This window comes from Sebastes fasciatus, chromosome 4 (genome assembly GCF_043250625.1).
Source record: "Sebastes fasciatus isolate fSebFas1 chromosome 4, fSebFas1.pri, whole genome shotgun sequence".
Classification (NCBI taxonomy): domain Eukaryota; kingdom Metazoa; phylum Chordata; class Actinopteri; order Perciformes; family Sebastidae; genus Sebastes; species Sebastes fasciatus.
Genome location: NC_133798.1, coordinates 19,639,575 through 19,660,050, shown reverse-complemented (window position 1 = coordinate 19,660,050; position 20,476 = coordinate 19,639,575). Strand labels below are relative to the sequence as shown.

General features: G+C 40.5%; 3 protein-coding genes across 7 annotated transcripts in view; 2 read left to right on the top strand and 1 right to left on the bottom strand.

Annotated features, from left to right (window-relative positions):
• The window catches only part of pik3c2g (phosphatidylinositol-4-phosphate 3-kinase catalytic subunit type 2 gamma), a 22,521-nt gene extending 2,906 nt beyond the window's left edge, over positions 1-19,615 (bottom strand). Inside the window, exons 1-32 of one of the 2 annotated variants that reach the window (XM_074632524.1) lie at positions 19,541-19,615; positions 15,992-16,516; positions 15,797-15,876; positions 15,218-15,375; positions 14,058-14,172; positions 13,839-13,950; positions 12,796-12,866; positions 12,573-12,636; positions 12,234-12,359; positions 11,903-11,933; positions 10,708-10,891; positions 10,446-10,568; positions 10,020-10,148; positions 9,407-9,521; positions 9,185-9,318; positions 8,563-8,751; positions 6,763-6,856; positions 6,485-6,579; positions 6,067-6,247; positions 5,847-5,954; positions 5,655-5,747; positions 4,903-5,032; positions 4,666-4,802; positions 4,399-4,568; positions 3,599-3,755; positions 3,376-3,485; positions 3,100-3,268; positions 1,061-1,179; positions 854-950; positions 702-765; positions 429-508; positions 162-287 (exon numbers count right to left, since the gene is read on the bottom strand). In XM_074632524.1, coding sequence (XP_074488625.1) covers positions 162-287; positions 429-508; positions 702-765; positions 854-950; positions 1,061-1,179; positions 3,100-3,268; positions 3,376-3,485; positions 3,599-3,755; positions 4,399-4,568; positions 4,666-4,802; positions 4,903-5,032; positions 5,655-5,747; positions 5,847-5,954; positions 6,067-6,247; positions 6,485-6,579; positions 6,763-6,856; positions 8,563-8,751; positions 9,185-9,318; positions 9,407-9,521; positions 10,020-10,148; positions 10,446-10,568; positions 10,708-10,891; positions 11,903-11,933; positions 12,234-12,359; positions 12,573-12,636; positions 12,796-12,866; positions 13,839-13,950; positions 14,058-14,172; positions 15,218-15,375; positions 15,797-15,876; positions 15,992-16,444 — 4,014 coding nt within the window. In that variant the 5' untranslated portion in view covers positions 16,445-16,516; positions 19,541-19,615. Of the gene's footprint in view, positions 1-161; positions 288-428; positions 509-701; positions 766-853; positions 951-1,060; positions 1,180-3,099; positions 3,269-3,375; positions 3,486-3,598; positions 3,756-4,398; positions 4,569-4,665; positions 4,803-4,902; positions 5,033-5,654; positions 5,748-5,846; positions 5,955-6,066; positions 6,248-6,484; positions 6,580-6,762; positions 6,857-8,562; positions 8,752-9,184; positions 9,319-9,406; positions 9,522-10,019; positions 10,149-10,445; positions 10,569-10,707; positions 10,892-11,902; positions 11,934-12,233; positions 12,360-12,572; positions 12,637-12,795; positions 12,867-13,838; positions 13,951-14,057; positions 14,173-15,217; positions 15,376-15,796; positions 15,877-15,991; positions 16,517-16,905; positions 17,108-19,540 lie in introns of those variants that run through there. The other variant, XM_074632522.1, reaches the window with a different exon arrangement.
• Positions 12,749-19,465, top strand: LOC141766077 (small integral membrane protein 29-like). Of its 4 annotated transcripts, none has more exons than XM_074632566.1 (5): positions 12,749-12,904; positions 17,730-17,917; positions 18,000-18,025; positions 18,110-18,215; positions 18,320-18,977. In XM_074632566.1, the coding sequence occupies exons 2-5, from the start codon at positions 17,795-17,797 to the stop codon at positions 18,371-18,373; spliced, it is 309 nt and encodes a 102-aa protein (XP_074488667.1). In that variant the 5' UTR covers positions 12,749-12,904; positions 17,730-17,794; the 3' UTR covers positions 18,374-18,977. The 4 variants fall into 4 exon arrangements, with proteins under 4 accessions (XP_074488667.1, XP_074488663.1, XP_074488665.1 ...); XM_074632562.1 differs by having other exon boundaries at positions 17,390-17,917; positions 18,320-18,976; XM_074632564.1 differs by lacking the exon at positions 12,749-12,904 and adding an exon at positions 17,081-17,499 and having other exon boundaries at positions 18,320-19,465.
• LOC141766076 (protein Bouncer-like) lies at positions 19,499-20,476 on the top strand. Its single transcript, XM_074632561.1, has 2 exons — positions 19,499-19,651; positions 19,753-20,476. The coding sequence occupies exons 1-2, from the start codon at positions 19,629-19,631 to the stop codon at positions 20,213-20,215; spliced, it is 486 nt and encodes a 161-aa protein (XP_074488662.1). The 5' UTR covers positions 19,499-19,628; the 3' UTR covers positions 20,216-20,476.

Genomic DNA, 20,476 nt, shown 5'->3' with positions numbered 1-20,476 from the left:
TACTGCATGTGCTAAATAGCCTATCTGAAATCTACATGACCTGGCCCATTAACAAGCATATGAACACATTACCGTCTTTAACCAGTAATCTAATGGAAAACCAGAGGATGTTGTGACTGTGCTAAATCATGAATAGAGGTTAGAAAGGATGGAAGTTGTACCAGTTCATTGAAGGTGGGGTTGTCATGATTGCGGACCACCTTCGTCCTCTTCTTGTAGAGCTGCTGAGGGTCCGGTCTCAGACGCGTGACCACGTAGGCATCAGGGTGCGAGCCGTTTGGATGCTTCTGTTGAAAAGAGAAAGAGGGCCAGAAGGGACCGCCCTGCACTTGAGCACACAGCATACAGTATTTATAAAAGAGAACACATTTTCTATGTATGATTTTAATTCTAGAAACAATGCAATAATAAGAGTGAAGCAAACTCACGACGTTCTTCAGGTGTTTTACCAAGACCGAGAGCTTGCTGTTAGAGTAAGAGATGTTGAGCTGGATCTGAGGACGGTTTCCTGTAATAAATCAGCTCATCAGTGCCAGCAAATCACCGCATAACAGGTCTTATATATGGACTATCATCAGAAGTTTCTCAAGACATAGCACAAAGTCAGTCTTCACATTCTAAATACTGCCTTTAGCATGACATTTATTTTCCTACATAATCTTTTTTTTAATTCACCCATTTATCTTAGAGCAGGAAATTACCTGTCACCACACTTTCTTGGACTGTGGCGGGGCCATCCAGGAACAAGCTGCACACAAATTCATTCTGCAAGTGACAGAGCGAGGCAAGTTATAGCCAGGTATAAGACGAGATCACAGAGAGAAATCTACCAGTGACAAGAAGAGGAACTTACTCCCTTGCATGGTCCCTCAAAAAGCTGCTTCAGGTATTTATTCAGCAGAGACATCTTCCTGCCGTTGGTGAATGACATATTATACCACCGAGGAAACCTATATTAAGACATGCATCAAATTATGTCATTATTGTGGAAGACAAAAAGCAGTGTTTCAAAATAAAAGAGCCATGTGATTGGAGTTGTATGTGTTTTTTCTTCACTCACTGAGGCAGCATAGTTTCAATGAAATGTTTCTGCAGTTCCTTATGGATCATCTCAAACTGCGCAAATGTCTTCTCACTGTTCAGAAAACCGTCATGAATGTTTACTCTCAGGTCGTAGATCTGCAAATCAAACAAAACTAATTCATTAGTTTGTCGTGTGAATATGTGAGGAGACACTGTTGATAAAGCAGGGTTCCACATTGAAGCGCCCGGGCAGGTGGGAGCGTCTTCGCACACTTAAAATCACTTGGAAGAAGGCAGCTGAAGGGAAAGTTTACCCTTAAGGATCGGTAAAGCATCCCATTATTACAGTTTTCATGGACTGTCTTGAGTTAAGAACGTTAGATATACACAAGTGAATTAAACTCTAACAGCGTGATAACCCAGGAATATTTACCAGCCGCGACAGTGACGCTAGTATTGTTTTCACCTTGTGAGTCTGTGTGTGTGTGTCATCATGGCAAAATGTGGTCCTGGAGACACCTACTGTAGTGTGAACTACCACAGAAGACGTTTTGTGTACTTTACCAGGTGTTTCTATCTGTGGACAGATTTTGTCACGTCATGAAACATTCACGAAACTTTACAGGTGTGCAGTTGAGATCAAAATGAAGGCTGAATTCGAAGATGGGTGTGTTCCAAGCAAATGAGCCCCTGCTTTAAGCCCCTGGCCCAACTTGGCGTCGCGGCTGGTGTAATTCCATTGCAAGATGGTCTCTATTTAATTAGAATTTTATTTTTTTACCTGTGAAAATGTTCCCTCAGGTCTCTCTCAAGGTGTTTGATTGCCATAACCATGAGCTTTTACAGTGCTTTCTATTATAGAAGTCAATCCTAAACAAGTAACTCCTTTAACATAGTTTTACTGTTAAATACTTCCTCTGTCTGATGTTTTTTATTTCTGAAATGTATGTAGAACGTGGGAAATAATGAATTTGTGTGCTTATATGAAAATAAATGAATTCAAATTTCATACTTTGAATGTAAATAAGGTGCCAGAGTGCATAAAAAAGCATCAAAATAGACTAATAGAGCTTCTTTATTAAAAAAAAGAAAATGCCAGGTAGGATCCTTGAACCCCTTGACTGAGATCTGGGCTAAGCCCCGAATGTCCTCAAATACTAGAAACGCCCCTGCATGATTTATGGGCCTTTTAATGTTTATTCATTTTATCTGAGAAATATTATTGTTGTGTTTGTTACCTTATTATTAATATTACACAACTACATAATTTAAGAAACAGTCAGAGACGGCGGGACTATTGCAGTTATATTTGGTGCGGAACTTGACCTGAGCACACTGAGTTTTAAATAGATCCATACACGCCTCTCAGGTGTGCAAACAACTACAGAGTAAAATTAGTCACTGATTTGTTCAATATATTACAATTATTAATGTTTGTTCATTAACTGGCCCCAGGCCTCCTGTCATTTAGCATCCCTGGCTTATACTGTGCTAACAAAACAAGCTCTACTAACACTTAGAAGCAGTGGAAACTTTCCCACATGTTTATATTTAATGTTTACTGATCAACTGGGAAATCTTTTATTTATACTACCTTTATGTAAATACCTGAGTGCATGATACTTGTGAATTTGAGGAACTGGGCAAATCTCTGTGCTTCTGCTGACTGACAAGGCGCTCTATCTCTGCCTCAAAATAGTTAAAGCTGACATCAGGAAGCCTAATCTGATCAAAGAGCAGCGAAATGCCAACAAACATCAGTAACGCTCTTCACTCGACTCTGGGGAGTAAAGGAAAGACTTTCCAAACACAGCACTGCTGCCTCGGAGGCCATAAGTGACAGCAGACCCAACACAGTCAGATGAGTGCCAGAGGTTATTCCTCTTAGAATAATATGTGTGAACCTGCCGTCAGCTCCAGGTGTTTCATCAGCTCCCCTGGCTACTAGGATCTAACACAAAGCTCTGTGGTGCATAAAGCAACATTTCTCAGCGGCGTTTCATTATGAAAAAGAACACTGAGGCTGACATTTTCTGTCTGAATAAGCACAGCACAAAGAGCAACATGCAGCCTCACCACATCTTTTCCCCTGACGGTGTATCCCTGAATGACAGCTTCTTGGATGTTGGTGCTGGGAGCGGGGATGCCGTCCCGTGTTCGTGGATCTTGTTTCTTCCCTTGAGCCATGCTGTGTGTCAGGAAGTTAAACTTGACTGCAACACAGCCCATGCTTTCCTTGATCTTCCTACATCAGGAAGGATACGAGCCGTTACGACAGGAATCAGATTAATAGAGCGGAAGGAAGTTTAGTTAGAGAGAGATTGTGTGTTTGTGTGTTGCACATTCAATTACTTTGTAAAGTAGGATGTGGCCTCCAGGTCTGTGTCATGAGGTCTGAGGTTTTTCTGGACGTACTGCAGGTCATTACAGTCCTTCAGTTCTGGCATTCTTGCATTTAACATCTGAAAAACACATGCACACCATGAATGTAAGGGTGTTTTATATAACATTATCTATTCTCAGATATAGCTAGGAGGTTTTTACTGTGATGATGTTATTCAGTAAAAAGTCTTACCAGCTCCAGCAAGCTGAGTATCAGTGCAGAGCGCTTTCTGATGATGTTGTAAGCTTCACAGCAGAGCTCCACAAAGCGATGCAAGCGCTGAGGCTTCTGCCCCCCGCCTGTGATGAAGTGCTGCATCTCAGATGTAAAGATGAATGGTGATCGGTCCCTATTGCAAGAAAAGAGAGGGGGAAGGATCTTGTTAATTCACAGTATTGTCGTTGACTTTATAATTCTCATTATAGCTCAAGTTGTTGATGTACAATTTATTATTTTAATAATAAATAATTATTTATTTGTTACATTTTGTTTTACAAAGTTAGGGAAGCAATGTTTAAGTAAAGCTAGATGTTGTCTTACACATAAAGGAATGATCCCAGTCACTTATACACAGTGAGGCATGCAGCTTATTAATTAAACACTGGTATCGGATCAGTATTTCATATCGGACAAAATGAAAAGTCCAGGTATCGCTATTGGTATCGGGACCAAAAAAGTCGGATCGGTGCATCCCTAATCAAAGTTAGAAATGACAGTATCATGACAACATTAGATGCTTTTTCTTCCCGGTTAAAATATTTTTGCTTTAAATTGAGGTAAAAAAATTACAATAATAAATAAAAAAATATAATATATATATATCGATACTGGACTGTATATGTTCAGTATCGTATATGTACAGAACCAATTTTTTCATAGTTTTTGAACAACCTTAACAATACACAACACAAAAACAGCGGAGGTCACAACTTTACAAACATGATACAAAAAAGAAAAACAACACTGAAATATATATTTTTTTATTGACTTGCCTTTTAAAGCTTCCGAACTTCTGTGCGTTGCCCATAATCTTGCCAAAGTCGATGTGAAACATGTGTCCGCTGTGTTTCAACATGATGTTGTCATTGTGGCGGTCACAGATCCCCAGGATGAAGGTGGCCACACACCACCCTGCACACGAGTGTATGAAGTTCAACACAGCCTGCGTGTACACAGTAGGAGAGTGTTACACAATGCAACAAGCAAAAGTGAATGTTCAAGCATGATAAGTTATCAAACGATTTTGCAGTGGTCGTCACCTTCTCATAGTCCTCCTTGGTTTTGTTCCACATGTGGAACCATTTCTCCAGCGTGTCTTCTCGAAGGGTGCCACCCAGACCCCACTCCTGCTGAATCTTCCCGAGGGTCACTGCCTCTGGAACCACTTCCACCAGGCCTGACAACCACATAGAATATATGTGGAAAAACATGAATTCACAGCTGCAGAGATATAAAACAATGGAAATATGAATGTGCATTCAGAAACACAAACTGACCCTGATCTTTGCCCGTAGAGAGACACCTGTAGGTGATCATTTGCAGGTCCAGCCCCTCCTGGAGCCAAACCCTGTCCATCTCACGGACTATCTGAAGCACCAGCATGTCCTGACGCAGGTTATCTCCTGTCTGAACAACACATTAATGAAACGGTTTACTAAAAAGGTTGCTTAATGACCCAGCAAGGCAGCCTAATGTCACAAGTATTGTCTTTGTGTGGAGCCATTTGTGCTTGCTGTTCTGTAACTGAGCTTTTATTTCCCCTTGTAGTTGGCCTCTAACTTCATCTCAAACCATTCCCTGTCATGTCTGTCGCAGTATAGCGCTGCTCTGATAGCATGTTGTCGGCAGCTGTGTTGTTAATATTTGTATTTGCTTTGCAACAAAGTGCTCCTCTAATGCAACTACTGACACTGCAAAATGTATTGTTATTTTCTGCTGATTTCTGACAGCCGGACATTTTTGAGAATGAAACCTACCTAAACAGAGCAGAACAGATAACAGCCTTATATGGTAATTGATTATGCTGATGATGAAATCTCACGTATAAGCACCTCCTTATGAACAGGTGACATTTATCAGGCTGAAACAAACACTTTATGAGTTTGTCCAGTTTGGTGAATCTGACTTGGAAAACCTGTGAGAGCATACCTCAAAGATAAAAGTAAGAGACATTGAGGATAATAATAATGTTTAAATGTTCTTGCACAAGGCCCAGTGTGGATCAATAAAGCAACATATTATTACCAACCTTGCAGATGACGCTGATGTTCTTGGCCAGAGGGTCAGAGCAGATGAACGAGATCCCCAGAGGAGCAGCATTGGAGTTGTAGAACTTACAGGCCTGTAGGTGACATATCAGAGGAGTAAACACTACTAAATGGTACACAACTAGCGTGCATATTAGACTACAGTGATGATATAAAACGTGTAATGTTCTTACATCCACGTCCAACGCCTTCACACGGACTGCAGGATCCAGTGGCAGACAACAGCTGACCCCATCACTGAAGAACTCCTCAATCTTCAACTTTTCTATGTTCAAAACATTCTGCAGAGAAACGCATGAAATGAAAGAAAGAAAATAAAATACATGACTTGCAGTTAGTTATAACAACGGAGGATTACGAATACATGGGCAGATGAGAGATGCGTTTACAGACCTTACGTCGAGCCTTATCGGCAGTGCGGACCTTCTCAGCCACCTGTACGAGCACAGATACCAGGCGGGTTTCGAGCTCCAGCTCCTGCCTCAGCGCCCGGCCACAACAGTGCCGCAGGGCAGCCTGAACCTTACTGAACCAACTCTGATAGTATTGGTCAGTGAGGGAATCTTCCAGCAGCCTGCCAGCATGCAAAACATCAAGAAATGATGCAACTTTACTGTGCACACTTCAGTGAAAACACTGAGCATCAAAACACACAACACAACCTCACAGTCATTCCTTTTTGCAACATTACTGCTGTTTACATCATCACGAACAACTCTTCTTTATTTGTAAAACGAGAGATATGCTTCCATGCAAACTGTTGTTATGTTATCAACATTTTCAAGTGAATGAAACAACAGTAGTGTCTCACCAGTAGAGTTGCTGGGCGATCCGTATGTTCTTCAGTGATCTCTCCAGCAGCATCATCACCAGAGGTCCATCCAGCTCCCACTCACTCTTCAGAGCCTGCAGGACCGAACGACTAATCAAACTAACATCCAACCACTGAGGAATCTACAGAGTGTGCCACCTATTCTCATATTTACACGCTTTAAACCATTTAAAATAATAGTTTGGTCACAGATTCAGTAAGGATGATGAACAGTACAGTGTACAGTAATGGTTAGTGATGTGTGTTATTGTGCTCACCTGGACCAACTGTGGCAGAAACACCTCCAGCTCTCTGTCTGGTATCTGTTCAAAGTACTGAACTGCAGCCCGCCGCACAGTCTGATCATGAAAACTGAAAAAGATAAATTATAAATCACCAAACCAGACTAATGGATGCCTGAATGATGGTCGTCATCACAGATGTAATGTTGGGTTACTGGTTCTGCTTGTCTTGTCGAGTTTATGGTCCCTACAAAACCACATTCAAAGAATGAACTATTACAAGAAAACATCACAGAGAGCATCATACAGTACTTTATGAGAGTGTTTAAGTAGCTAAAAAAAGTACTTGAGTACTGTGTTTGATGCATGTATATAAAACGCAGAAATGATTGTTGAGTGTGGCCAGCAAAGAGTGCACCTTCTCCGAAAACTGAACTCCTTTTTAAAAAAAATTCTATTGTGATTTTTAACAAGTGGTACAATACTGTATGATATATTCTGTGACATATTATGTACACAAAAAAAAACAAGAAAAATAGAATGGAACATAGTGATAATAGAACAACATACAAAAGCATTTGGTTATCAATAACTGCAGTTATCCAGCTAACTTTGCTTCTTCTGTACTTGTGTTTACTTGCTTTGTTTTGTCTTGTCTCACTACCTCCATGTAAAGTGTTCTTGGGTTTCTTGAATGGTGCTATATAAATGCAAGTTCTTATTATTTAAAAATGTTCAAATACATGAAAAGACTATATAAAAAGGAAAAGAATAGTAGGCTATTGGATATGTATTTGTAAAAAATATATTTTTTTAAAAACTTTAACCTTTTTACAGATCAGATGGCAAATTGGATTTTTTCTCTTTAATATAGTGAAAAAAAGGTATTAGAAGTCTTTGTGGAGCCCCTTAATGAGTATTTTATATTCTCTAACTTAAGAAAGTACAGTATGTCTTTGATCCAGTGAGTAAAGGTAGGTGAGTGCACATCTTTCCATTTAAGAAAAATGAGGCATCTGGCAAGTAAAGGTAGCACCAGCGATACAGTCAGCTTCAGTCTTACATGGTACGCAGGGGTCTGGAGGGGCACCAAAGACTATGACTAGACTAGAATATGAATGGGCACAGGTCAATAGTTTTATTCTGGCATTCTGAGATTGTTTGAAAGATGAGACCAACATTCTTGAAGCACAGGACCAGAACATTTGGGCATTAGTAGTGGGAGATAAGTTGCAATGATTACACGTCCGGGAAGAATTTATATACATTTTCTGTTTTGTCCAGTGGGTGCAATGCAGGATTCAGTTTGTCTATTTTAATATTTTTTTAATCAATCTTTTATTGAGTCTTTTTTTTTTTAATTAGTCGGTTTCCCAGCTTGTCAGTGAAGGACATAAACAGCTGGAGGGAAACTCTGTTCCTTTTGTGGGAAATCAATGATCATATTCTGCTGCCTTCAGGACGTACTGTAGCTGTGCTCTACCTGCCTGTAAAACTAATCATCCTTTACCCCCTTTTGCCATCAGCCTCCTCTGTTCTTTATAGGTATTTTATGCCCTTGTACAGCTTTCTTCTGTTTAATTTGAGATATTTATTAATATAGTTATTACTAATTCCACACATAGCTTTTTAAGCTTATAACCTGATAGTGTGTTGAAAACATCACACAATATTCTGCATTAACTCCTTACAGGATGCAGATATCCTGCTGCAATAATGGCAAGGTTATAATTGTACCAAAACGCATAACAAGCCTTTCTCCATGTGTTGTGTGTTATCTATTTCTGTTGCAGCTTTGCATAATGACTGTGTCCATGTTTCTGTATGTGAACCTACCTGTCACTGAGCAGGAAGAGGGCCTCCTCGGGTAGATGGATGGGCCAGTTCTCTACAACAGTGTAGATTTCTGTCAGGTCTTCAGGCTGCCACTGGAGGGCTCCACCAAGAAGCAAGTGGAGGAAAGTACTTTGTTTGTCACTGCAGTGACGCTTACTCCAGAGGAAAGCCCTCTCATTTTTATCTAGTCTGAGAAAATATCAGGAATGTGTTCAGGGATACAGAGGAAACAAGGGAATAGAAATCTCTGTTCAGAAATGAAAAGATTATTCATGTCCAAAACTTTAAACACAGCACATAAACATATAACAGTTCATAATATTAGGGCGGCTGTGGCTCAGAGGGTAGAGCAGGTCGTCCACCAATCGGAAGGGCGGTGGTTCGATACAGGTTCGTCACATGTTGATGTGTCCTTGAGCAAGATACTTAACCCGAAGGCATAGCCATCGGTGTGTGAATGTGTATTTAGATTAGACCCTGATGGGCAAAGTTGGCACCTTAGCAGCCTCTGGCATCAGTGTGTGAATGCTGACATGTAGTGTAAAGCGCTTTGAGTGGTCGGAAGACTAGAAAAGCGCTATATAAATGCAAGTCCATTTACCATAATGTGTGTTCTACTCACAAGCAGAGGCAGTGCTTCTTAGAGACTATCAACATTTTCTTCTGCAGCTCCTCACAAGGCTCAGTGAACATGATCGAACCGGGGAGGGCGATGGGCCTCTCATACTTCCACTCTATCTGCTCTTGAAACTCGAGCTGGAGAAAGATGGGAAGATGAATGATTGAGCGGGTTAATGTGGTGTCTTTTGGTCAACAGGGGGCAGAGTTGTCCAGCGTTACTGACCTGCAGTATGACCCCGATGGCTTGTCTGTGGCTGTCATACAGAGCCGGGGAGGGAGGAGCAGGCAGCTCGTTCATTGCGGACAAACTGAGCAGAACAGTCCCCATTACCAGGGTCCTAGACACACACAGAGTGCACATGCAGTACATCATGTTACTAATTATAGCATTTTGCCTAAGAGTTCAGGAAATTGTCAAAAAGATTTTTTTTTTATAAAATGTACATGAAGTACTGTAAAATAAACTAATATATTAGAAGTGGGGTTGATGCATGCAGTGATGCATTTCTCTTTTTATAAACGCTTTAAACACTCAAAAAATGAATTAAAGGAGCACTTCACAAATTTTTCAAATGGAGCCTTGCGGTATTTCAGGCAGGCACGGGTGTAATTTTATAATCACATGTTTCAGACAACCTCCAATCATTTATGTCCACGACTTGTTGTCTCACAACAGGTTGTCCATAATTAACATTTGGTATTCATTCAGCGAGCAAGCAACAACAACACTGAGCTATTATTAGGATTTTAACTGCCTCCGCCTGTATTATCATATAGTCAAATGTGATTTTTGAATTTTAATCCAGTCGATGGTGTAAACGTTGTGGACAACCTACCGGTCGTTGTAGAGAGGTAGAACAGCCCAGCCTAAAAGCTCGGAGCTTTTTCCTCGCTTGGAGCCCTTGAGGCGAAATGTCAACATGCTCTCATACGGCAGCTGATTTACTGGAACAGGGAACACCATCCTTAAATCAAAAACATACAGGCATAAACATGTTTTTTTTTTCTGTTATCTCTTTTTACTTTACTCTTTTTTTTTCTGTATTTCATGTATTGAAATGAACTGATATAGATTATTTCTCATACACACACTTATGATGGAACAAAAAGTACACAGAAACAGCCTGGATCAGACGGATATTAAAGAAGTGAGGACGGTAAGCAGTCTTAAAGATAACTCTGCTGAATCCACTTTCACTTCTTTATCAATGATAATTCTTGTGAACCAGGAAAGAGGAAGTTTTGGGGGATTTTGCCCTTACATGCGGTTACACTGGATCTTGTTTCCGTATGACAAGGCGGTGCTGATGTTTTCAGAAACGCCAGTGTCACAGATATTTGTTAGTCCGTACGTCAGCTCACAAGAAACAGAGAAGGACTCATAACTAAATGGAGAGGGAAGAGAAAGCAGTAAAACCCGATGTTCTTATCAGGGATGTGGTCAACATTTGTATCTGTGTGCACATGTATCATGTATCAAAATGTGTGTGTGTTTGTGAGCGACTATAAATGCACAACACATACTTGTTCATCCAGTCGAGTGGTAATTGGTAGAGAGCAGAAATATTGAACTGGAGGATTTCTGAGTTGTTCTCGACGTCGAGTACTTGCAGGTCTCTGGTTACCTCCTGACCTCTGAAGTCTGACTGGAAGTTGGCGTAAAAGATCTGCAGCACTTTGAGCAGTGCCTTGTTGAGCATGAGCATGGCTGCAATACAGAGAATAAACATCCAGCTTTACAATAGATATTACGATAATATCGTTAACGTAAATTATTTTGGCCACAAAAATCATGTTGTGAAAATTGGATATTACAGCCTTATGGTACACAAACACTTAATAAATAGTTTATAACACTATAAGGACACATATATAGAAATAAGGAGATTTTTAATTGTATTATTGATGTACTGTATTTGTCAACAACTTTTCCTATGAAGACATTTCAAATGATTACAACTGGGCTTTACTATATTGCTATTCATGATCTGTTTATACACCAGCCTCCTCTTATGGTCACCCACAGGAGGAGCTAAAGTTTTTGACAAATATGTTAATAAACACTTTTATCTGCTTACAACGACATTAGAGTGTTTCATAAACCATTTATTAAATGTTAAAATTAAGTGTTAATTTTTGAGGGCAACATATAGTGGATATTTCACAATCAAAATCTTAAAAGGTCCCATATTGTAGAAAGATCTCCATGTCTTTTTTTATTATAACGCAGGTGTAGGTGCTATTGAAAGTATTAAAACGCTCAGTCCACGGAGAAATGCACACAGCCTGTATTCAGAAACTTTGTTTTTAAATGAGCCGTCAGGACTTCCGTAAGGTTGTGATGTCACAACTGTACAGTCACCGGTAGACGTGCCGCTAAACTTTACCAAACGCTGACCAATCAGAGCAGACTGGGCTTTTTCGGGAGGGGGGCTTAAAGAGAAAGGCACTAAAATGGAGCGTTTCAGACAGAGGGTGAATACAGTTATATTCAGACAGATAATATGAAAAATATGTGGTTTTTGAACATTAAAGCAAGTAAACATGTTCTAGTAGAAACCCAAAAAACAAGTCTGAACCTGAAAACGAGCATGATAGGTCTCCTTTAAAATACAATGGGTAACCCAGTTTGGTTATCAAATAAAAAAGCCGGAAGTACCACGAATAATCTAAAACACACTCACAACAATGGCATTGTAGTTGAGTATCAGTTACTCACCAGATTCACACTCAGACATCTCATCATGACTCTGTAAAAAAGAGATGAGGAAACACAGCTTTGTATTGTTGATCAGAGGTGTGAGGATTGAACATTTTTTGGTGCACTGTGTCACAATACCTCAGCAAAGGCATGCAGGGCTCAACAATAATAACAATAAGCTTGCACAGAGCAAATGAAATGCCACGTCATGCTAGTAAATCTAGCAACTCACCTGCCCTAAAAATAATTAAACACATTGTTTTTTTCCGGAGCTGATGATGGAGGTAGCTAAGGAGTAAGCCTTCTTATACTGTATATTGTATTGTTGTTTTTTAATGTGACATCCTACCAGAGGTATGGGGTTGATTCTGTTGAGCCTGCCAATGGCATCCTCCAGCTCCTGACACGAGAGCCCACACAGGAGATTGCTGATGGTGCGAACATGACCCACGAGCACATTAACGCTCATCCCCGACTGCAGACACGATGAGATCAGATCCAAATAATAAGATAATTATCACAAAATCAGCTTAGGATACATCACTCTTACTGATGCATCTAAATCAGGGTATCCTGAGGAGATGAACCCCTCAGTATACAGTTAAAACAAATGCAATGAATCACAATCAAATACTGTTATATATATATGATATGTGTGTGAGAGAAATAAATGTCCCAGTTTACTGACCTTACTTCTCATTAACTGCGTCACCTCTCTGTTGTAGCCATCGAGGACATTGTGCTGGCTCAACCTGAGAGAGGAGGAAAGGTTAAATACACACACACACACACAGATGCCAAACTGGTTGGGAACCATAAAGCAAAGCTACCTTTCCGTATGTTTTCTACAAACAGACACCGGCTGACACATGACGCACTGGACACTTTACAAAGCTGATGAGGGAACTTACTTGCAGGTGTTGAAGACGCAGACAGGACGCAGGAGCTGGTAGAGTTCGCATGAGCTTCTGTCGTCCTCCACCTCAGAGGAGAAACACAGGTCGAAATACTCATTGCTGGGTAGGATTGTGGCAATTTATTGTGTAAAGTTTTTTTTTAATAACTATTAGGGCTGTCAAAGTTAACGTGATAAGAACACGTTAATGCAAAATTGTTGCAATCTTTAGGTTGTGGTGGGCTCAGTTTTAAAGCTAGAGAGCTAAGAGATATTGGAATCATATTAAACTAGAAAACCTAAGGGATCTATTGGTACGAGGAAAAAACTGGCATGGCCATTTTCAAAGGGGTCGCTTGACATGAAAATGGGTTCTATGGGTACACACAAGTCTCCCCTTTACAGACATGCCCACTGACACACTGACAGCTGTTGTTGCCTGTTGGGCTTGAGTTATCCATGTTATGATTTGAGCATATTTCTTATGCTAAATGCAGTACCTGTGAGGGTTTCTGGACAATATTTGTCATTGTTTTGTGTTGTTAATTGATTTCCAATAATAAATATATACATACATTTGCATAAAGCAGCATATTGGCCCACTTCCATGTTGAAAAGAGTATTAAATACTTGACAAATCTCCCTTTATTTTGAACAGATAAACAATGAGCTATTCGTTTGTGAATAATCACGATTAACTATGGAGAATCATGTGTTTAATCACCCTAATAACTATATAATATAAATGAATAATATAAAGCATGTAGAATCATTAAATGGCAGTGAAAATGACTATAAATCTAAGGAAGCCTCAGGTTCACCTTTAATCTATTTCTGCTAAATGCCAGCAGCCATGACGTGATGTGTAAACAGAACAAAGTCAAGAAGTCAGGGTGGAGGTTTTTACAGCTACAATAACCCTGATGATAACAAGCTGGCCAGCAGCCAGGGCACAGGTGTATGTGAAAGCAGCATTTCAAGAGTGAAGACAGGCCACCCCTTCTTGGTAAATAATCTACAGCGTAGGTGGGGACAGAGAAGGAGTTTGAACTGACTTACATCCCGGCACAGACGGTGTCTGAGGTTGTTCTTGTGGAGCAGTCGGAGGGGGATGACTCGTTTTAACACGTAGTAGATCTGAATAGTCTCGTGCATACCCAGCAGTTCGTCACTAAGGACAGATCACAACATTAAAACAATGAATGTGGAAACACACCCCGTTTGAATAGAACACCACGGCTCAGAGATAAAATGTTAATTACAGCATGAGTGACTTACTTTTGGAGATACTCATCAGAGTCGCACAGTTTTAAATAAGGCTGCCCACTTGTGCTGGGAGGGAGGTCCAGCAGCTGGAAGATTTCATCTATCAGACTCTTCACTGTCCTGTTCACTGGATGAAAGGGTCAGAGGTCAGAGTCCACACACTTCTGCCAACAACTGCAGTGATTGAAGAATGAGCGAGTATTTCCCTTTTCTTTTTTTTTTACTTTATGTTTTAAGATTTAAAAAAATAGTTTCAGGACCTTGGAAGCTCCAGAAATGAAGGGACATTTCCCCCAATAGGTATTTCTACTTAAGATACTTTAAAGGGCCAGTGTGTAACATTTAGGGAAATCTATTGGCAGAAATGGAATATAATATTAATAAGTATGTTTTCTTTAGTGTATAATCACCTGAAAATAAGAATCGTGGTGTTTTCGTTACCTTAGAATGAGATGTTTATATCTACATACGGAGCGGGTCCTCTTCATGGAGCCGGCCGCCATGTTTCTATAATAGCCCAGAACGGACAAACCAAACAGTGGCTTGAGATAGGGCCATTCATGTTTTCGCATTAACCACCGTAGTTCTCCTACACGCTTGGCACATGGGAGAGGTTTCTGTTGGTTGCAATCTGCAACCTCACTGCTAGATGCTGCCAAATCCAACACACTGCACCTTTAAGTAAACTTTGCCAGCAATAATATGTGTTTTTTACATTGTGGTATTGCTACCTATTTACTTAAACGACCAGTGTGTAGGATTTAGTGGCATCTAGAGGTGAGGTTGCAGATTGCATCGCTAGAGCCAGTGTTTGGTTTGTCCGTTCTGGGCTACTGTAGAAATATGGAGGAGCCATGAAGAGGACCCGCTCCCTTGATATGAAGGGCTCATTCTAAGCTAACAAAAACACGATTCTTTCAGGTGATTATACACTAATGAAAACATTAAGAATATTATATTCCATTTCTGCTAACAGGTCTCCCTAAATCTTACACACTGGACCTTTAAGTAAATAATCTGAATTCTTGTGCAACCACTGCAAACATCAATGAAAAAGCGCAACTACAAACAACACACACTGTACAGTAGTAGAGGGGCTAATGGGGCTTAAATCTCCTAATTCTCATCAAATGTATTGTAAGTGATTGTAGTAGTGTGTTGGTTAATGTTACCTGTGGTGGGGAAAGGGAGCTGGTGGTTGCCCCACTCAGTGGCCACGCTGACAGTCACCTCCACCTGCTGCAGCAGGGCAGGGTGGATCTGTAACACTCGACTCCATACCACACCTGAGTTATTAACGCTGTCTGCATGCCTGTACCGTGACATCAGCCTGCCACAGATGGTAAAGAAAAACAGGTTACCAGAGTGAAAATGAAAGTATGATCACAAATATGTTCTATACTTAAACTTCATGTGAACGTGAACTCATCGTGAAATCGCATTTCTGTCAGTTCATGAAAATAAGTCACCATGTGAAGATTATTTTTAACTACAACTGCAAATGACCCAGCAGTAAAAAGCTACATATACATACATACATACATACATACATGCATACATATATACAGTGTATATACAGTATATACACTGTATATATATATGTTTTATCTGTCATTTTGAGAGTTATGGTGTCCTAAGGGTGGATTCTTTTAACAAAACCTTTCAAATTCATTACACAGTATTATATAGTTAAAGTCATATTGAAAGATTAACTACTGTAAATCTGCAGGAACTAATTTTCATGCTCTCACTTGGACGTTGCATCACAAAAAGAAGTCAGCGTCTTGGTGCTGCCTTGTGGAGTGTCTGTTAGTTCGATGGTAAATGGGTCCTGATGTGAAAAAAAGAAGACAAATTGCACGCTAAAGCGTTTCCTCTGACTTTTCCCATTTTAATTTGGGTCATTTGATTCAATCACAAAGGAGCTTCTTGTCTTTGATACTCACATGATTGTCTGTTTCTGTGGCGGAACGCATCAGTCTGTAAGTGGGTTGAATGAGGTCAGTGGAAAACTGCTTCATGCTGCTTCTGAGGGGTTTTCGTGGCCTGGGGGGAACCGGAGGGGGTATGATACCTTCTCTACCTGAGAAACTCGCACTGGGAACCCTGGGTCTGCGTGGAGGCGGAGGGTGACGGGGTGGGGGAGGCCCATTTGTGCTTTGGTGATCTGTATTCCCAGGATCTCCTCCCACTTGACCCCAGAGGTGACCTTGGGGTTTGGGTTCAGTTGGGGATATGATCCCAGCCAAGCTGGTCTCGTACACATTTTCTTCAGTAGAGGGGTCAATGGTCTCGTAAAGGTTCATTCCAGACAGATCCTCAGTGAAAGGCGAGGGGAGGTCAGAGATGATTGCATCTTGTCTCTGGATTGTTCCATTTCTCCTCTGAGTGGGATCCATCACATTTTAGAAAGTCATACACCTCCTGTTTCAGCACGTCCTCACTTCATAGCAGAATGGAAGAATGCAGACCTGTTAACAAAATAAACAGAATTAGGATAACATTAGTGTATGAGACTTACTGCAGGCAGGACAAGTGAGCTGTTTTATGTCTGGAGTCTAACTGAACCGGTCTGTTAACGCTGGTCTAATAATTAACAAGCTTTCAAATCTTAACAGGAAATCCACCGGTGCGCGCCACTAGAACTATGACACACTTGTGTAAAGTGAATCATAAGACATAAGTCTTCAAAACCACCATTATCTTAACATTAGTTAACCGAAATTAAAATTCTCTGCCAAAACTGTATACCTCAATAAAAAAAATAGACTTTTCACATTACTAAGGATCTCACATTCACAGTTGACAAACTTTATCTTATTGCAAACTATTCTGAGCTTTTCTTTTGTTGACAACTTACCATCAGAGCTCTGTAAACTGTGTCCCTGTTCACCCATCCTGTGGTGACGAGGCGAATGAGACCATGCACAGCTAGTTAGACCTGTACAAGGTTTGGAAAGCTTCCCATCTGTGTTTCCTCACCCCTCCCACTGTCCCTCCTGTCCTCCACTTCCTCCTCCTCCTCCTCCTCCTCCCCTTCCTCCTGCAGCCCACAACAACTTTCCCTCTGCTGGAAGAAAGACAACATTACATGTGTGTACTGTATATTATGTAGTTTGTTAAATTCACAAAACAATCCAGATACATTTAAAGCTTTTCTTACATATTTTGACCCTCATTAAAGCAATAACCACAATAAATCTTACCATACCAGTGTGCAGTATCTACTCCTACTGGGAAATGACAATGCATTTTTGATTAAAAACAACTGCTGGACTACTTATAATGTATGTAATAAACACATCTATCCAGTTCAACCAAAACAACATCCACTCCTCACTCAGGAATGCCAGTGGGCAGGTTGAGGTATGCGAGCACCGTGTTTTCTCGTGAAGGGAAACGAAAGCAGCTATTAGGAAATGTGTGTTCACGTACTCTACATATGACACATAAGGTAAGATTGTTTCTTTATATCTGAGGATTGTTTAGGACGTTATTCTTTTTACTATCAGGTCATTTGAAACACTCCTCTGTACTGATTCTCAGATTATAAATCTCTCAGTAAACTGTGCATGCTGTTTGACTCTCTAGCAATAATTAGGAGTCTTCCTAGGGTTTAGAAAGCCCAACATGGCCTTTCAGTGGGAATGACAGCAACGGCCCTCCCCTGAATGTGTCACAAAGGTGTCAGCTGAGGTGCACAGAGCAGAGGGGTGTACCATGTGAGGGACGAGATCAAGCAGAAAGAAATGCTTTCCAACAACACAACTCCCCACATTTCACCCTTGAAACCCAAACCTGCTGGATCTCCTGGTTTCTACGCTCTCATCCCCATTGTGTTACTCATACTGATTGGATGTGCGGTGGCAGTGGTAAGAACAGCTTTGTATATTTCATTTCACATGACTGCATCTTAGGTTTATCTTTAAGTTGTTATCTTTGTGTTCTCTTCAGGTTTGTTATTTCAGGAGGAGGTCAAGGTGAGTTCTGTGGTTTATGCATCACTTTCAGATCCATTTGGTGTCTTTTATGCTCTGTCATCATTTGGTTTCTTATGTATGCAGATTAGACGAGCTGCGCCATCGGCTGATTCCTCTGTACAACTACGACCCCGCAGAGGAACAAGATGAGTGGGTCGACACCAGCAGGGAGGAGGAGGAGGAGCTGGCTGTGAGCAAACCACTAAAACTTACACAATATACCTACATTTTTATATCATATACATGGGTAGTAAGGAACATTTTAATTTATCGAGAATATGTTTTTCTTTACAGGAACCTTTGTTTAAAGTGGGAAAGCTCTCCTTTTCATCAGTCTATGGAACATGAACAGAAAGCCAAGAAAGAAAAAAAGATGTGGCCGATTAGAGGATGATTTCTCCCTTTAGATTTTGATGCTTTACAAATAGAAACTGGCCACTTCATAGAGTGTAAATCCAACATATGGGTGGCTTTCAACAGCTACTAGGACCACAATTTCTTTCCTCATGACATCCCCCAGGTTGGGATCGCCAAAGCTTCAGAGGGGATCGCAAGGCCTTCTTGATTTTCCTCAAAAAGTAGTCCCGGCACTAAAATGACCAGGAACTTCTTGGTGGAAACTTGGCTTGGCTTATATCTCAGCATTTCGTTTATTTCTGTGAATAAAACTAAATTAAATTGTTATTTTTAATGTTTGGATTATTATGTAAGATATAAACTTAAAAATTCGAAAAAGCATGTTGAAAAAAATCCTGTGCCTCTGTGTCCTCCGGTGTTCTCAATGGCATCTGCAAGATCTCACAGAGGAGATTTCTGAAGAGAAGAGATTTTCTGCAAGATTTCAGAGATTGTGATTGGCCAAAGTCTTTTTTATCAAAGATTTTCTAAAGCCTGAAAACAGAGCCATGAGGAGGTGCAGAAGTCGAGTTTTCTCTCAGAACACTTGAATTACAAATGCTGGAAGGTTTTGCCCAATGATGCCAAAAACATTCTGCCTACTGCAGGTTTAAGTATGTATGATTGTTAAAAAAATAATTAAATAATACATACAGAGAATTGTATTGAAAGTTCTTATCCATCTCTGATATAATATTCACAGGAAATAATCTGCTCAAAGTTCACCCAAATTGCTCGTTTAACACAAACCTCCTGCAGTTATTATGTTCACTATTTGGGGTAATTGTACAGTTTACCAGTTGTTCTGTACTGTTATTGTTATGCATTGAATATAATATGAAACATAAATGAAATGTGTCACTTAGTCAGTTTACTTAATGATAGAAAATGGGTCTCTTAAGGTCCCTTAACTACTGATCTATGCAGAGCAGCAGACAGTCTTTTGCCTCAGTTAAGATTTTATTTTTAAAGAGTGTACAAAGTGTTTTGAAGGATAAAGCAAGATGTTATTTTTGAGCAATAAACTGAAAGCTAAAATCCAATTCAAAAGCTATTTATTTTGTGTGTGTATTTCTAAAGTTATTCATGGGTTAAGCTAAACGAGCTTCAGAGACGCACCTGTTTCTGCTTGGTAATCAGTAGGATTGCTTTTATTTGGCGGTTCCTCAGGTCAACACATCTTCTTGTTCTCTTCACATACGGAAAGATGGGAACACAAAGAAAGAACAGGTGAACATTTTGAACCCCCCCCAAAAAAACTTCTGAATGTGACTAATTATATGAAAGTATGTTTTCAGTCTGTTTCATTTGTGTGTTTGGATTTACATTAGTCTGGACGTCCATCTGTTGAGGTTCCTGTTGGCCACAGCTCTGGTCCTCCCCGCTCTGAGTCTGGACAGCCTGCTGTGTTACTTCTGTCCTCTGAACCACTTAAGAAGGTCCTACAACATCACCACCAACTGTCTGCCTGGTGAGCGCTGCGCCATCTCCAGAGGCTACTACGGCTCCTTCCAGGCCCTGTCTTCTCAGGGCTGCTTGGACGCTGAACTCTGTGACTCCTATAAGATCACCTCTTATTGGGGGCTCAAGTTCAACGTCAGCCATACCTGCTGCTGCACAGACAAATGTAACGGCCAGCCAAAGTCTGACACCAGCCTGAAGAGGCTACTGGGGATGATTAAAGGCAAAATAGATCGCACTAACATCACTAATACTCTCAGTGAGGAGCCTTGGGATTCATGTGCAAATTACACATCATCAACGAGCACCGTATCACCTGCCACTGCATCATAGAAGAGCTTGTAGGAGGCTGGGGAGAGGCCTGTTAGCCACAGGCACTTTAACTCAGTCTCCAAAAGGTCAACATTTGGTCAAATGTTTGTGATTATTAGTATTTTTGCTAAATGAATGCATCATGGTCAGTGTTTTGTGTGATTCCATTTTTGCTGCAGAGAGAAAAAGGTGGATTTATCAGCCATCCTTCTGGTATAATAGAGTATTTCTGTGGTTACTGATGAATGCAGCAAAATAAAAGCACCATGATTAAGCCTCCCA